Source organism: Tamandua tetradactyla, chromosome 7 (assembly GCF_023851605.1).
Source record: "Tamandua tetradactyla isolate mTamTet1 chromosome 7, mTamTet1.pri, whole genome shotgun sequence".
Classification (NCBI taxonomy): domain Eukaryota; kingdom Metazoa; phylum Chordata; class Mammalia; order Pilosa; family Myrmecophagidae; genus Tamandua; species Tamandua tetradactyla.
The window spans coordinates 41,330,289-41,346,396 of record NC_135333.1 but is presented as its reverse complement, the minus strand read 5'-3'; the positions used below and the strand labels follow the sequence as shown (position 1 = coordinate 41,346,396).

Here is a 16,108-nt window from a genome sequence, read left to right as displayed (position 1 = left end):
ACTCTGACCCCTGACCCCGACCTGGCGCTCCCCGTCACACCCACCTGCCCGGGACCTTGCTGTTGCTGCGCTTCCAGAACTGCTTCCTGGCCCCGTCGCTGGCCATGGCCCCTCCTCATCCCTCAGACTCGCGACCCGGACACCCTGAGTGAGGCTGGCCCGCCCCAAGCGGCCCTTTCCTGACCCTGGGTGGCCCCGCAGAAGCCCCGGGGCACCCGAGCGTAGAGCCAAGGGGCTCTTCCGCCTCTGTCCGGAAGTTGTTCTCTGAGCGCCCGGAAGTCCCGCCCCTGACCCTGGCGACGCGTGATGTAACGACGGCATCAGAGGGCGACGGCGGCTCGCCTGCGAATCGGTCGCGCAGTGATGGAGGTTGGGGTTACGTAGGTTAGGTCTTCTCGGGCATCCGGCTGGCCTTCTGGCTCCGCTGCTGCTACATCAAGGCCCGGTGTTCCCGAGGTCGCCCTCGCCCTCGCCCACCTGCCCAACACGGACGCTTCGCCGGCGCACAGCCTTGATCTCTAAAGCGTGGTTTCTCTGCTGCTAGCCGGCCCTAGTCCCAAAAGCAGCGAGACACAGGTACGAACCAGGACAGGGCTACACGGAAACGGGAAGGCGTCCCTTTGGGCAGGGCTACACATGGGGGCGTTTGAGGCTGCTGTATCGCAGGAGATGAGTAAATACTAACTGTATGAAATAGTTGCAGTGCAGTAGGTAACAGGCATCACCATATGATGTGGGGCGTATTAGAGGGGATGGGAGGTGAGTGGACGTTGGACCAGGCTTCAGCTGAAGAATTCCTTTGCTGCGTGGGCTCCATACTCCGAGAGCCAGTGGTCACACATGGCTGGAAACGAGGCTAATCCTAATTGACACGTGCTGTACGTGTAAAATACAGAGTTTCAAAGACCGTGTATTTAAAAAATGAAATACCAATAACGTTTATATTAATTGCACTTTAAATCGTAATATTTTTGATGTGTTGGATTCAATAAAGTATGTTTTTTAGGTTAATTTTACATGTGACGTTTTATTTTTTCTACTGCTGCTCAGGGAAAGTTTGAAACTACCTGTGTGATTTATTTTTATTGGCCAGTGCTGCCCCAGAGGAGAGGCTGAGGAGTCAGGAAGGGCATTTCAGACTGAAGCTTCAGTATAACTTTTGGTAGCCCTTTGTCACACCATTGCCAGTACTTTTTTTAAACAAAAATTTGATTAAAATTCGTCAGGGCCTCTTCCATTTTTTGATAAGTAACATCAATTTAGTACTTGCTATGTACAAAATATTTGCTAGGTACCCTGTATGCATTATCTCAATCGTAGCCAACTGTTCCCTCACTAAAGACAGTAGAGTTGGCGGCTTTCTCAGTTCTCACAATGTTGAGTTTCAGTACCTGTCTTGGAAGAGCAAGGCTTTCCACAGTAACTTGTACTTACCCTGCCAATATTTATCTACGTTTTGATTATATCTGAGTACACCCTTAACTTGTTCTTACTGTGTGGTGGAACCTATGGTCTCATTCTAGTCTGTACCTTCAGCAACAATCTCAGCCCCTGACACAGTAAATGTTAAAGTAAATGGCAACAATAGAGAACTCTCAGAGATTCCCTTTTTTTTTTTAAATGGGCAGGCACCGGGAATCCAACCCGGGTCTCCAGCATGGCTGGCAAGAATTCTGCCAGCTGAGCCACCATCGCACTGCTCGGGATCCCCTTTTGTCACAGCCATAGGAACTCTCCACAGATCTCCTCCTTGGGGCGATCGCAGTGGATACCTAGTGATCCCTCTGGACACACCCTTAGTCGATCCTTAGGTTTCCTTTGCTACATAGACTTAGGAACTGTTGTGAGATCCCGTCCTTAAACCACTACAGGGATCCTGATATAGACCCACTGGATCCTTAGGGACTCCTTCCTGACAGCCTCAATAACTCCTGGGATCCTCTCCTTGTGGAGCTCAGGAATGCCCTAGGGATCTCCTGACACAGTCCTTAAGACTCCCCAGAGATCCTCTCCTAATAGCTTCAAGGGATTACAGATATAGCACTGGGATTGAGGTTTCACCCCAGCTCGATCTGGCTTATTACAGGAATCAGTAAGTGAGGTGACAAAGATGGGAAGGGAGGAAAACTTGTGAAAGATTTTACAAAGGACAAATTGAGAGCAATAGTCAGTTGGATATAATTCTAACACCTTAGATTTGGTTGCTCCCTAAAGAAAGAATGAGGGCTGAGACTAAGATGGACTTGAAGCCTTCAAAACGGGCTGATCAAAAAATAACCACCAGTAGCATGAAAGCAAGGACAGCCTATTTAGACAGCCTATTTAGAGCACATGTTTATGACTTCTCCTGGACACACTGGATTTGAGGCATGCTTCTATGGACACACTGGATTTGAGGCATACTTCTATCAGCAAGTGGATGCCAGGTCTCTGCCAAGTGCTGCACTACAAAACATATTAGTCCACAAACACAGTGGTAGACAGGTAAGGACGGGACAGACAAAGTCACAGAAAAGCTGGTGGTCAGGAATAGGTCAGTGGGATGCACAAAATAATCACAAAGACAATCCCAGGAAGGGATTCATGCCAGGGAGTCACAATAGACATGGGATATAAAAGTAGAGTCTGGTATATAAGACCAGGACTGAAAGCCAAAGCAGTGCAGATGCAGAGTCTAGGAACAGGATCTCTGCAGGAATCAAGACAGGACCCAAATCCCAGAGATGATGAATGAGTGGAACATTTTTATCCACTTATACACAAATAATTATTGAATAATAAACATAAGATAAACAAACATTTGCTCAAAACTAGGCAAATGCAAGTTAAAGCCAAAGATGTGTACTGAGCCTATCAAAACACTACCTCACAATGTTTCTTGAAGATAATTATATGATGATATGGCTGCCGCAGTGTGACTGTGTGGCTGTGAGAGCCTTGTGTCTGATGCTCCTTTTGTCTACCTTATCGATGGACAAGTAAAGCATATGGATTAAAAATAAATAAATAATAGGGGAAACAAGTGTTAATAAAAATAAAAAATATTGCCTCGTTTAAATTTCCCTTAAATCTACTTTTCCCCCAACCCTACACTAGCTCTATTTCTTTTTTTCCTTTGTTTGGTGAGACACCCCACAGTTCCCCTGGTGTACTGTCTCCCTCAGCAATAAGCCAATAAACATGACTTCGTTGCACTAAAAAAAAAAAGATGTACTGTTTCACATTTAACAAATTGATAAGTCTGTTAATACCCAAATGGGTGAGAATGTGAATTCACAAGCACTGCAGCACCCTCATGCAGTACTGGTGAGAGTGCAAACTGCTTCAATACCGTTAGACAAAACAATCTCCAGCAATTAAGATGCATTTACCCTACAACTAGCAATTCCACTCTTGCTGGCTACCATAGGGAAATTTGCCTATGTGTGCAAAGGGAAATGTACAGAAATGTCCACTGCAACATTGTTTCTAGTGGTGGGAAAAAGCAATTAAAATATCATGTATAAGAAAGTTGATAAATTACATGTCCTTTTCCAACAATACTATAAGGTAGTGAAAATGAATAAATTAGTGTTAAATATATCAACATAAATGAAATTTCACACAGAAAATACTGAGTTAAAAGAAGTTTGATATGAATACACACAACATCAATCTTTTTGCAAAAAAAATATATATATATTAAAAGCTAAAATCAGAAGAATGGTGGCCTCTGGACACCGGTGGGGGCTGAGATTAGGGAGGGGTTCCCCCGGGAGTTCAATAGCAACTTTATATTTTATTTCTTAAGGCAGTAGAGGATTTTGTTATATTCTTCTTTATGACTTTTTGTGTCTGAAATGTTAATATATTAAAATATAGTTACTGAGCTCTTGCTCTGTCCTAAGTGCTGAGCTGCTTCGAACTTTTATTGGAAAAAGCAAATATAAATAATGGAACAGTAGGTGAACGTGTCTCCCTGAGAGGCTTGGGGGACGCAGGGATGACTTGTCAGATCTGTGAATCTTGTAACTATTGTTGTAAGAAGACGAGGGAAAACTGGACTGCTGGGTAACAGTAAGCATTTCAGTATGGCTAGATTTGTGCTGTATGCTGGGTTTCCTAGGAAACAGATTACAAGGTGGGTCTTTGCGTGCAAGTGTTTTTTGGAGGGGAGGCGTTGTACTGTAACGAAGCTACCATGAGGCAACCCAAGGAATAGCCCTCCAAGAGATGTTCCTAATTGAGATATGTTCTCTGCAGGCTTTGGACAGCTGCATACAACAGTCATTGGATGTGGGCCAGAGAGGCATAAACTTGGAAAAGTAAATGTCCTTTGGCTGAGGGCAGCTCCCAGAGATGCCTTGTGGGTGAACCCTCATAAGGAGTCATATCAATCCCAGCAATCCTTGAGAGAACTTTGGTCCTAAGTGAGAATTCCAGACAGCACGCCACAGCGTCTCCTATAGTCCACCCTTTGCACCTCTCAGAACCACTTGCTTCATATAAATTCACCCCTCCTGGGAAGAATATCTCCAGGATTCTGGTCGATCTCCTATACTGAGGAAATTTAATAGAGGAAGGTTAAGGGTACAAACTACAGCTTCCACAGCTGAAGTCATTTTAGAGCCGCAAGAGACACCCATCATGTCCCGCCACTATTACCCATTGTAGATTCCCCTTCACCTCCGTTAGCCCCTCTGCTGTTCTAGATGGCTGACCTGATAGAATGTGCTACGTGGCTTACCTGGTGGAGTGGCTACCTTCTGAGCCCCTGGTCACATGGTCTTCTCAGGCCGTGGTGGCTGTCCCTGTCCATTCACCATCAGAATTGGGCAGGAGAGTACTGAGAGATACCCCAGGGGTTCAGGCGCCAAACTGATTCCTCCTCGCCCCCATTATGTAATGGTGTCCCCACCTCCTGAGGACCGGGTGACCCCTGGCCTTGCCTGCAAATCTCTAGGCACGAGGAGCCTGAAGTGAGACAGCGGCAGCCATAACTCAAGGTTCAAAGGGACTTTTCATGAATCCCTTTCTGGAAGCATGCCCAGTTTGGGAATTGGGACCTCTAAAGGAGCCCAGAGTTGCAAGAACAGAAAGCACAAATTCCTCTGAGAGTGACGGGAAGCGGGGTCACTCCTACATCCACCTCCTGGTTCCAATGCCCGCATATTCTACTTTTAGGGGATCGGCACCATTTAGGGTGTAGCCTGCATCCTGAAGGCAGGCACCGCAACCTCGCAGTCTGGCTGGTACCCCCTGCCTGAGCTGTGATTCTCCTTCCAACCAGCTCCACGTAGGCTGACTGCCCCGACACCCTGTTCCCCCAAGGCCCAGTGCTATCCTCTGAGCAAGCGCTCCAAGTGTTTAAATTAAACTAGTAGCTGTTTAACAAGTAGGACTCTATTTCCTGACATAAAAAGCCCGGAGGCCAGCGGCCACTGTGTTGATTGAGCTGCTCAAATGCTCTGTCCGGGTGCTGTGATGCACCCCAGAACCCCCTCGGGACTGGGGCACTGCTGTCCTGGGCCACTGGCAGCGTTGGCTGCTGCCCGCGCATGGCTGGGCCCTGGGGGAACAGGGTGGAGGGGCAGCTCCATGGAGCTGTGGAGGTGCCAACACCCAGCCCTCTGGCCTCGTCCCAGGGCCACACTCTCTAACGGGATTGAGGGTCAAGGAGGTCCTGTCCTGCTCCCACATCCCCTCCCTGGAGTGGTTCCCATGGGCATCAAGTCAACCTCCTCCATGGAAAAGTCCCCAAATCCATTCCTCTCAGACAAGACAGTGGTCATCAAGCTCAGGTTTTTTGCCTCAAGGTCACAAGATGGTGTCACAGCTCCATTACGTGCTGACACCACTGTCCCATCCAAAAAGGGAGGGACAGGAGGGAGAGGAGAAAGGATGTTTTATTCAGGAAGGGAACTCCCCAGTGACTCTCTCATTGTCCAGAACTAAGTCAGATGCAGAACGGTGGACCAATCTCTAGGGAGAATGGGCGGCTGGTGCGGACCAATTAGAATCTCCCCTCCAGGACAAGGAGAGGGGCTACTTTCCTGGAAGTCAATGCATCTCCACCCAGTGCAAAATCAGGGCTCTGTTTGCAGAGAATAGGGCAAGGGGTGGCTATTGGGAAGTTATAAATCAGTGACAGTCCTGGCCAGAGGAAGCCAGCAGGCGCCAGGAGAGGAAGCCCAGCCCAAGGTGGCCCTGAGTGCCAGCTGCCCAGCCTCCCAGCACCCATTCTCACCTCCTCCCACCTGTCCTCCACCCAGGGGCCCCAGAGATCCTTGAATGCACAGGTCTGACCCTGGCACTCCCCTGCTCAGAACTCTCCTGGGGCTCCCCATGGCCTCTAGGGAAAAGATCTGGTTCTGCAGCTTGCTATAAAGGACTTCTGTGTTCTGAGCCTGCTTGCCTTTCTCCCTTGCCCTTGAAATGTCTTTGTGGGGGACATGATTCAGTCCATAGCAGTGTATGACAACCACAGGTGACTTGCTTGTAAAGAAGCCCAGGAGGCAGGACAGGCCTGCATGACTTCCCCATCCAAATCCCTATCACCCAACATAGGTGTGAGGTAGGGGTGATGGGAATTTGTTGATAAAGGAGGGGAGGGATACAGGAAGGCACACTCACTGCAAAAGTGCAGTTTGGCATAGGGTGTCATCTGTTAGGCACAGCTGTCAGGCAATCCAGTGTGTGGATTCGAATCTATTGTGTACCCCAGAAAAGCCATGTTTTAATCCTGACCCAATCTTGTGGAAGCAGCCATTTCTTTTAATCCCTATTCAGTATAGTAGGTTGGAAGTTTGATTAGATTATCCCGTGGAGATGTGATAATCTCCACGTGTGCATGTGTGACCTTTGAGTAGGTGGAGATGTGGCTCCACCCATTCCAGGTGGTCTTGATTAATTTATGGGAATCCTTTAAAGAGGAAACATTTTGGAGAAAGTGCAGAAACAACAGAGACTGAGCCAACAGAAACTTCAGAGCAGAGCTGACACAGATGCCAACATGTAGAAAACAGAGACACAGATGTTTGGAGATGCTTGGAGCCCAGCAGATGTTGCCATGAGATGTTAAGCAAGCCAGAGCCTGGAGTGAGCCAAGGGAAGCCAAGAGATGAAAGCCAGCCCCAGAGAAGCAAAGTGAGGAACCCCCACAGGAGCAGAGGCTGAAAGCACACAGAGCCAGGAGCACGGGACCAGTGTGCCTTCCCAACTGACAGAGGTGTTGCAGACACATCAGGCTTCCTTGAATTAAGGTACCTTTCCCTGGATGCCTTAATTTGGATATTTTCACTTCCTTAGAACTGTAAACTTTTACCTTATTAAATTCCCCTTTATAAGAGCTGTTCTTGTTCTGGTATATTGCATTCTAGCAGCTGCAAGCTATCACACCCAGAAAAGGCCCTTTATTTATAAGCAGGTGAGAGGGGAAGAGTAGAGAAGGGTATCAAGAAATTCTTCTGAAGGGATGTGAAATTTATAAAAGAGAATGAGGGAAGAGTAGGAATTAGAGAAGGGCTTGAAACCATGCAAGACCCTGTGCTGGTTTGCAACGGTTATGTACCACAGAACAGCCATGCTCTTTTAATCCAATCTTGTGGGGGCAGGACTATTGTTCAGTGGGACTTTTTGATTAAAGTTTTTCCATGGACCCAATTGTGAGTGGGACCTTCTGACTAGATGTGAGATATGACCCCACATTTTCAAGGTGAGTCTTAATCCTTTTACTGGAGTCCTGCGTCAAGAGAATACAAGAGAGAACTTAGACAGCAGAGAGATGCAGCCAAGAGACATTGACGTTTGGAGATGCTAAGAGATGAAATCCAAAGTTTGCCCTAGAGTAAGTGAGGAATCACAGATGCTTAGACAGGAAGCCTCGGGCATCAGAAGCTGAAAGCAATAAACCAGAAGTAAGGACCAGAGATGCCAGCCACATGCCTTCTCAGCTGACAGAAGTTTCCAAATGCTAGCAACCCTTCTTCAAAGTCAAGGTATCTTTCTCTGGATGCCTTAATTTGGACATTTTCATGGTCTTAGAACTGTTAATGTGTAAACCTAATAAATCCCCTTTGTAAAAGGCAATTCATGTCTGATGTATTGCATTCTGGCAGCTTTACTAAACTGAAACAGGCCCCATTTCACCCAGAGCAAAAGAAAAAGCTCTTGCAATGACCTATAAGGTTCTGTCTGGAAGCCACCTCCGCCACCCCAACCCTGAGGCCTCCTGCTCCGGGGCCCACGTTAGAACCCCCTGCCCCCAGGGAGCCACATGGGTCATCACTTTCACGAGGCCAGCCTGGCCACCCCTGACCCCCAGACCCCTCACCCCTGACACTGCTCTGCCTTCTGTTTCCCCCTGTAGCTCATCCCTTCCCCTGCTATATTTATTACGTTGAACTCTTATTGTCTGTCTTCCCCTGCTGGAATCTAAGCTCCATGAAGACAGGGTTGTGTGTTCAGTGATGATTCTCAAGTTTGCAGGAAGGGCCTGGGCCCCCATGAGGATGTGCTGAGTGGAGCATTTCCAGCAGAGGGGCCTGGTGTGGATCTGCAAGCATGCACGTAGGTGTCAGGAGCCGTGGGGTCAGCAGTGTGCAGGAACAGGGCATGCCTGAAGCCACAAGAGTAGGCACAACCAGGTAAAATATGAATAGCTTTAGTACCTGGACGGGGGTGGTGGGTGCCTGTCAAAGATCGATGGCTGTTTACATTCAGACTCCTCTGGGTTCCCATTGCAGATCTCTAACTCACTCTGGCTGAAACAATAAAGAGAATTAAATGGCACACGCCTGTGAGATTCAGTGACCTGCCAGATTCAGATGATGGGCAGTCACTGTCCAGCACCGGTTTTCAGTGGTTGCCTCAGCTCGCTGGGTCCCAGGACCCAGGCTTTCAGCCTCCCACCCAGGAGAGAGGCCAGCCCACCCAGCCAGTCCCTCCCATCCACTCGCCCACCTCTGACCACCACCGAGGCCAGGGAAAGGAGCGTGACACTGGCTCCAACCACCCAGGTTCCGCCTCCAGCACTTCCTCCCGGGATACAGAGGCAAGTGCAGAGCCAGGAGCAGAAATGAGAGTCCCGACTGGAAGGAGGAAGAGGGAACTGCAGGCTGAGCAAGCTCCAAGCCCACAGGACTGTGGTCACCCCTTAGTCACCAGCGCCCACATACGTCCTAATCCCACATTTTCCTCTACACAAATGACCTCGTCTGTGGAAAGGCCCAGCTGAGGCCCCATTCTGAAAGGCTCTGCACTTCTGGGGGCATGACAACCTCTCCATCGGGGCTGCATGTAGCCTCTCAAGGTCAGATGACCTGACACAGAGTCATCCATTTAGTATGCAAGTTCCTGCTTTGAAGAGGGGGAAGGGAAACACCAGCGCAGAATGGCCATGCCCGTCCTGGGTCCTGCTGGGCAGGGGGAGAGAGAGGAAGGCTATCTGGCTCCTTGCCAGCCCCCACCAATTGGTCTGCACATGGCTGTCCTGAAGTTGTCTTCTCACCACCCCTTCTAGCTGGGACCTGGGTAGGCTGTGGTCCTCCAGCAGCTCGGGGCCCCTGCACAGAACTGGGGACCTGGAGATGATCCTGGGGGTGAGCTGTTGTCCCCCAGGTAGGAGTTCCTTAACAATACATCTGGTGGCCTTAAATTCTTAGTGAGTTTTAGTCAATTTGCTTCCATTCCGTGGGACAGCAGCCAAAGCCCAAAGCCTCCTCTGGTCATGGAATTGAAACTGAAAAGCTCAGCCTCCGGCAGCAGAGCCTGCTGCTCTGCCTAATCGTCACCATCCATCCTGAGTTTGATGTGAATGTTGTGTGGACACTGGCAACAGCCCAGGCGGTGAGATCCCAATAATGTGCTCCTGGCTGCTGACCACAGGCCAGTGGCACGGCCACAGAAAGGCCGTGTGCCCTCCTTATCAGGGAGAGGAGCATCTTGGAGGTGTTCAGGGTCTTCTCTGGCTATGCTGCCTGCCCCCGGGCTGTGCTCTTGCTAGCCTCAGCTTGGAGTCAAGAATTTGATTATTCCACCACTGCCAAGCACCAAAGTATAAGATTGTCAGTCATCTTGGCAATACAGAAAAGGCCTCTGTTAGCAAAGCTTTATTTTCTACCTTGTTGGCTTTGGAGCGAGCCAGTTTCAGCTTTAGACATGCCTTATTTCACCAGGGCTGCTCTAAGTACCACACCCTAGCTGGCTCCAACACCAGGAATTTATTATTGTCTGGCCATTCTAGAGGCAACAGTCAAGGTCTCAACAGGGCAGGCTTTCTCCTGGAGTCCGCAGCCCTCTGGGGCTGGCTTGCCACAACCCTTGGGCTTGCGTGGCTAGCATCTGTGCCTCCAGCACACTCACTGGCTTCTCCTCACTTTCCACCTTTCCTTTGCTTATAAGGTCCCACCCCACCCCACCCCCGTCGTGTGATGAGGGCCTGCCCTGAATCTGGCCTCTTCCTAATAGGATCTTCAAAGGTCCTGTTCACAAAGGAGCCCACATTTCAGCTGATAATAACGCCTTCAAAGTCCTCTTTAGAAATGGGTTTAGGACTTGAACATGCCTTTTGTGGGGGGCATGATTCACTCACCGGCAGTTCGCCTCCTCCGGGAACTTTCTGAATGAGCCAACTGCCTTCAGCATCAGGAAGCCTGTTTGCTGGGTGCTCCAGGCTCGTTAAACACCTGGTCTGTACCCCAAGGTGCAACAAGCAAAGCAGTGTATCCTGCACCCCAAGGTGCAACAGGCAACTGTGTATCCTCTACCCCAGTGTGTAAGAGGCAACAGAATATCCTGTACCCCAAGGTAACAATAGGCAACAGTGTATCTTATACCCCTACATGCAAAAAGCAACAGTGTAGCCTACACCAGAAGTACAAATGGCAACAGTGTATATTCACATAGTTACCTAGGGTTGTTGCAACAAAGGACCACACATTCAGAGGCTTAAAACAACACAAATTTATTCCTACAGTTCTGGCAGCTAGAAATCCCCAAATCAGTTTAATTGGACTAAAGTCCAAGTGTCAGCAGGCTGGTTCCTTCTGGAGGCTCCGATGGGAGAATTCGTTCCCTGGCCTTTTTCAGCTTCCAGCAGTCACCTACAGCCCCTGGCAAGAGGCCCCTTTCCTTCAAGGCATATCACTCAACCTCTGCTCCTGCCCTCCCACGGCCTTCTCTTACTGTGTCTCTACCTGAGTCCCTCTTATAAAACCTCTATAATGCCATCAGGCCTGCCCAGATAATCCAAGATAACCCCCCATTAAATCCTTAACTTAATCACAAATGCCAAGTGTCTTTTGCCATACATGTGCAGTTACAGGTTTGGGGACTTAAAGATGAACATCTTTGGGGGCCATAGTTCAGTCAAGCAGACTGTTTCACAAATGTGTAGCAAAGGTCCCCAACCTCTCACCACGAAGGAGAGGAGACCTCCTCACTGCCCCCATTCCTAACTCAGTCCAGTCATTTCTATATTTTAGGGTCTGTCACTTGTGACATCTTGTTTCCTGGCACTAAATTCTACATGAGTTAAGATGTTGTTTGTTGCAAGAAAGACAAATCCCTGCTCAGATTGGCTTATAGTATTAGGGGAGTTTTTTTTAGTTTATCCAATTGAAAAAATCCAGAGGTAGCTCCAAATTTGGGGTAAGGACTGATATAGCCATTCACCAAGGACCCCAAGGTGCTCTCCTTTATATTGTTCTTTTGGCTAAAAAGGGAAAGAAATTAAATTTAATATTTCATATATTAATTGATAGGACTGCATGCATAGAATTTATAAATAAATATGTATGTGCTTGGGTTTGTGTTCACATTGAAAAATAAGAAAGTTTGGAGACCCTGGGTATGAGCTGCTCTTTATTTGTATTGAGTAGAAATAAGTCATTGGCAACTATCTCCTACTAAGCTGCAGATTGCCTATTCCACCCTCCTAACCTATTCCCAATCCCCTGATGCAGACTCCTGTTTCATTCCTGCTGGGATGTTCCAGCAAATGGAGACGTTCACCCTTTAGACCTCAAGTTGCCCAAAGTCACTCTGAAAAAGGTGTGGTCTGGCCTCCCCAAAACACTGTGTCCAGCTGCTCAGAACATGTCTGCTGGATCAGACTGAAGGTTACAACATTTTCATCCTTGCCTAAAATTCTATTTACATGGCTGGTGCCTGCAATTGCACTCCCTGCTTCTGAGGGAGGCTGGCCACTCCAAGATGCTGACAGGCTGGTCAGTGATTCCTCTTGGTTCCAAGGTCAAGGTAAACGTTATGCTCCAGAAATGTAGATCCAATCAGGTTCACGGGGAGGAAGATGACAGCAGTGCCTGCTGACTTCTGCACTGCCACAGGAGAACCCCTGGACCGGGGTGCCTCGGTGCCAGACAGCCACTGCCCAGCTGACCTCTTGCCCCATTGAGAAAAGCAGCCAGAAGGCAGCAACAATGCTTTACTATTTTTTTTCACTTTTCTTCCCTACTCACCCCTGATCTTTTTTTTCTTTCTTTAAACACATCAGTAAATACATCAACAGATCACATTCTATTACCACAGTTGTTACATTGGAAAGAGAGGAAACAAGCAAAAAAGTAACACCCCAAAAAAACTGAGATAAAATATTATGGGATTCGGGTGGGCCACAGTGGCTCAGCAGGCAGAGTTCTCACCTGTCAATCCTGAGACCTGAGTTCAATTCCCGGTGCCTGCTCATGCAAAAAAATAAATAAATAAAAAGAAGAAGAAGAAAGAAAAATATTGCGGGATTTAAGAAAAAGACACAAATCAGACTCCAAATGCTTGGGGGAAAGAAGTCCACTTCACTGCGCCTTTCTGGAGGAGATGGAGCAAGGCATCAGACACCATCATGCAGGAAATCTCCAAAACACGTCTATCCTTAAAAGTTTCTCTTTGCTCCTGCAGGTCCTCTCCCTTCAGCAGCTCTCAATCCCTGCTGCTCCCCCAATCTTCTCTCTGGTCCCCACCTTGTGATTCCACCTGTGTCTGAACTGTGTTCCCATGCCTCTCAGTCCCTTCCAGTGTGGGCTGGGATTTCCAAGAACCATCCCTACTCATCACCCAGTTCAGCAAATTAAAGCAAGACCTGCCATGCCCAAGGGGCCTTTCGTGGTAGGTGTCACAAAGTAGTTTTAAAGATGCGCAGGCAAGAGTGTATAATGATAGTGACTAAATGTAAAAATTTTTTAAATGTTTTTGCATGAGGAAGAACAAAAGAATGTCATGACTGCAGGGTGCTGAAAATAGATGGTAATTAATATTTTAAAATTTCAACTTATGTGTGAGACTAAAGCAAAAAATGTTTATTTGGTACAAATTTATATTTTGACTGGTGCGTTTCCTTATATAACTTATGTAGACAGCTTAATGGAACACCGTAAGTACAAGGAACCTTGAGTAGGACATGAGATTTTGTTGGTTTGTCCAGAGTGATGCCCCGATAAATCCTAGAGTGATTTGAACAGTGAATGAAAAAGTATTTGCAAAGCCCCCTTCTGGGAGTGGTGAGAACGGGGAGAAATTCAACTTCCTCAAGTTGAATTCTTGATATTCTCACAAGCAGTGTGGATAACCAAAGCTATAGGCTGAGCCCCCAATCTTGGGGTTTGTTCATATGAAACTTAACCCCACAAAGGATAGGTCACGCCTACTTAAAATTAGGCCTAAGAGTCACCCCCAAGAGAACCTCTTTTGTTGCTCAGATGTGGCCTCTCTCTCCAGCCAACACAACAAGCAAACTCACCACCCTCCCCCTGTCTACGTGGGACATGACTCCCAGGGGTGTGGACCTTCCTGGCAACGTGGGACAGAAATCCTAGAATGAGCTGAGACTCAGCATCAAGGGATTGAGAAAACCTTCTCGACCAAAAGGGGCAAGAGTGAAATGAGACAAATTGTCAGTGGCTGAGAGATACCAAACAGAGTCCAGAGGTTATCTGGAGGTTATTCTTACGCATTAAGTAGATATCACCTTGTTAGTCAAGATGTAATGGAGAGGCTGGAGGAAACTGCCTGAAAATGTAGAGCTGTGTTCCAGTGGCCATGTTTCTTGGAAATGACTATATAGTGATGTAGCTTTCACAATGTGACTGTGTGATTGTGAAAACTTTGTGTCTGATGCTCCTTTTATCTACCTTGTCAGCAGATAAGTAGAACATATGGAATAAAAGTAAATAATAGGGGGAACAAATAAATTTAGATTGAAATGCTAGTGATCAATGAAAGGAAGGGGTAAGGAGTATGGTAGGTATAAATTTTTTTTCTGTTTTCATTTTATTTCTTTTTCTGAATAGATGCAAATATTCCAAGAAATGAACATGATGATGAATATGCAACTATGTGATGATATTGTGAATTACTGATTATATATGTAGAATGGAATGATCAAAATAGGAATGTTTGCGTTTGTTTGGTGTTTTTTGGTATTTAAAAAAAATAAAATGACGGCAGGCAGAGTAAAGATGGCAGCTTAGCAATGCGTGCATTTTAGTTCATCCTCCAGAACAACTACTAAATAACCAGAAACAGGACAGAACAGCTCCCGGAGCCATGTCAGTAACCAAAAACACAGCGTACCCCAGTCTGGACCAGCTGGACCAGCTGTAAGCCTCCCCAAAACCATGAGTTCTCCAAGCCATGGCGCCCAGCGCCCGGCGCCCCTCCCCCACAGGCGGCTTCCCAGAGGGAAAGGAAAGAGACTCTAAACCTGGTCAAGGCAGAGTTAGCTCATTGGGCTCACGGGAAAAAAGGAAAGGGGAAGAAACAGAGGTTTTAGTGGCTGTGTTTCTATGGAGACTTGGCATATTCTGGATTCAGCGCGGGACTTCTCAGGCTGCAACTGCCCCAGGCATAGGCAGAAATGGGCTGCTTTCAGGGCTGTCTCCCACCTGTGCCTTCCCCAGGGGAGGGGTGAAGCCCAACTCAGGTGGAATCCCTCTCTCAAGGAATTCAGACCCCAGGGCTTGGCAATTTGAAGCCATTAAAACCAGCCTACAACCTCTCCTCCATCTCCACCACGCCCCCAACAGAGAGAGTCTTCCAAAGTTAAAAGTGCCGCAATATCTTTTGCTGATGTGACCCACAGGCAGACCCACCACATACTGGGCAGGATAAGAAAAACAGAGCCCAGAGACTACACAGGAAAGTCTTTTAACCTGCTAGGTCTCACCCTCAGGGAAAACTGATGCAGGTGACCCCTTCCCCCTGATAGGAGGCCAGTTTAGTCCGGGAAAGCCCGGCTGGAGTCTATAATACCTACGTAGACCCTCCTAAGGGTTGGGAGGGAAAAGGCATCATAAAAGCAGGGCAAGAAACAAGAAAACAGGAACTGAAAAATTATCCTCTGTCAAACAAAACCAAAGCTAGAGGTCTGGAAAAAGCTGAACTGAAGGTCAAAGAACAGATAGACAACAAATTCATCTAGCAAGAAAAACCTAGGTAAGAGAAGTGAAAGCAATCTCCAGAATAAACTAATTAAGGTAATTAAATGTCTAGACACCAGCAAAAAATAACAAATGACACCAGGAAAATTGAAGCTATGGCCCAGTCAAAGGAACAAACCAATAGTTCAAATGAGATACAAGAGCTGAAACAACTAATTGGGAATGTACGAACAGACATGGAAAACCTCATCAAAAACCAAATCAATGAATTGAAGGAGGATATGAAGAAGGCAAGGAATGAACAAAAAGAAGAAATGGAAAGTGTGAAAAAACAAATCACAGAACTTATGGGGATGAAAGGTACAGTAGAAGAGATGAAAAAAAACAATGGAAACCTACAACAGTAGATTTCAAGAGACATAGGTTAGGATTAGTGAACTGGAGGATGGAACATCTGAAATCCGACAACATATAGAAACTATAGGGAAAAACATGAGCAGGGACTCAGGGAACTGAATGATAATATGAAGCACACAAATGGAAGAAATTATCCCTGAAAATTTCCCAACTCTTACGAAAGACCTAACATTACAGATCCAAGAAGTGCAGTGCAATCCAAAGAGAAGAGATCCAAATAGACATTCTCCAAGAAACTTACTAGCCAGAATGTCAGAGGTCAAAGAGAAAGAGAGGATCTTGAAAGCAGCAAGAGAAAAGCAATCCATCACATACAAGGG

The 16,108-nt window shown here is 47.2% G+C and overlaps 1 protein-coding gene and 1 long non-coding RNA gene across 2 annotated transcripts in view; one reads left to right on the top strand and one right to left on the bottom strand.

Moving 5' to 3' along the window:
• The window catches only part of TBC1D22A (TBC1 domain family member 22A), a 493,060-nt gene extending 492,809 nt beyond the window's left edge, over nucleotides 1–251 (bottom strand). Inside the window, exon 1 of the mRNA XM_077169200.1 lies at nucleotides 45–251. Within this exon, the coding sequence (XP_077025315.1) occupies nucleotides 45–106 (62 nt within the window). The 5' untranslated portion in view covers nucleotides 107–251. The remainder of the gene's footprint in view (nucleotides 1–44) is intronic.
• A 106-nt stretch (nucleotides 252–357) lies between these two features.
• Nucleotides 358–8,606, top strand: LOC143689612 (uncharacterized). Its single transcript, XR_013178849.1, has 3 exons — nucleotides 358–576; nucleotides 4,243–7,241; nucleotides 8,517–8,606. It is a non-coding gene; the product is annotated as an uncharacterized LOC143689612 (long non-coding RNA).
• The last annotated feature ends 7,502 nt before the right edge of the window (nucleotides 8,607–16,108 follow it).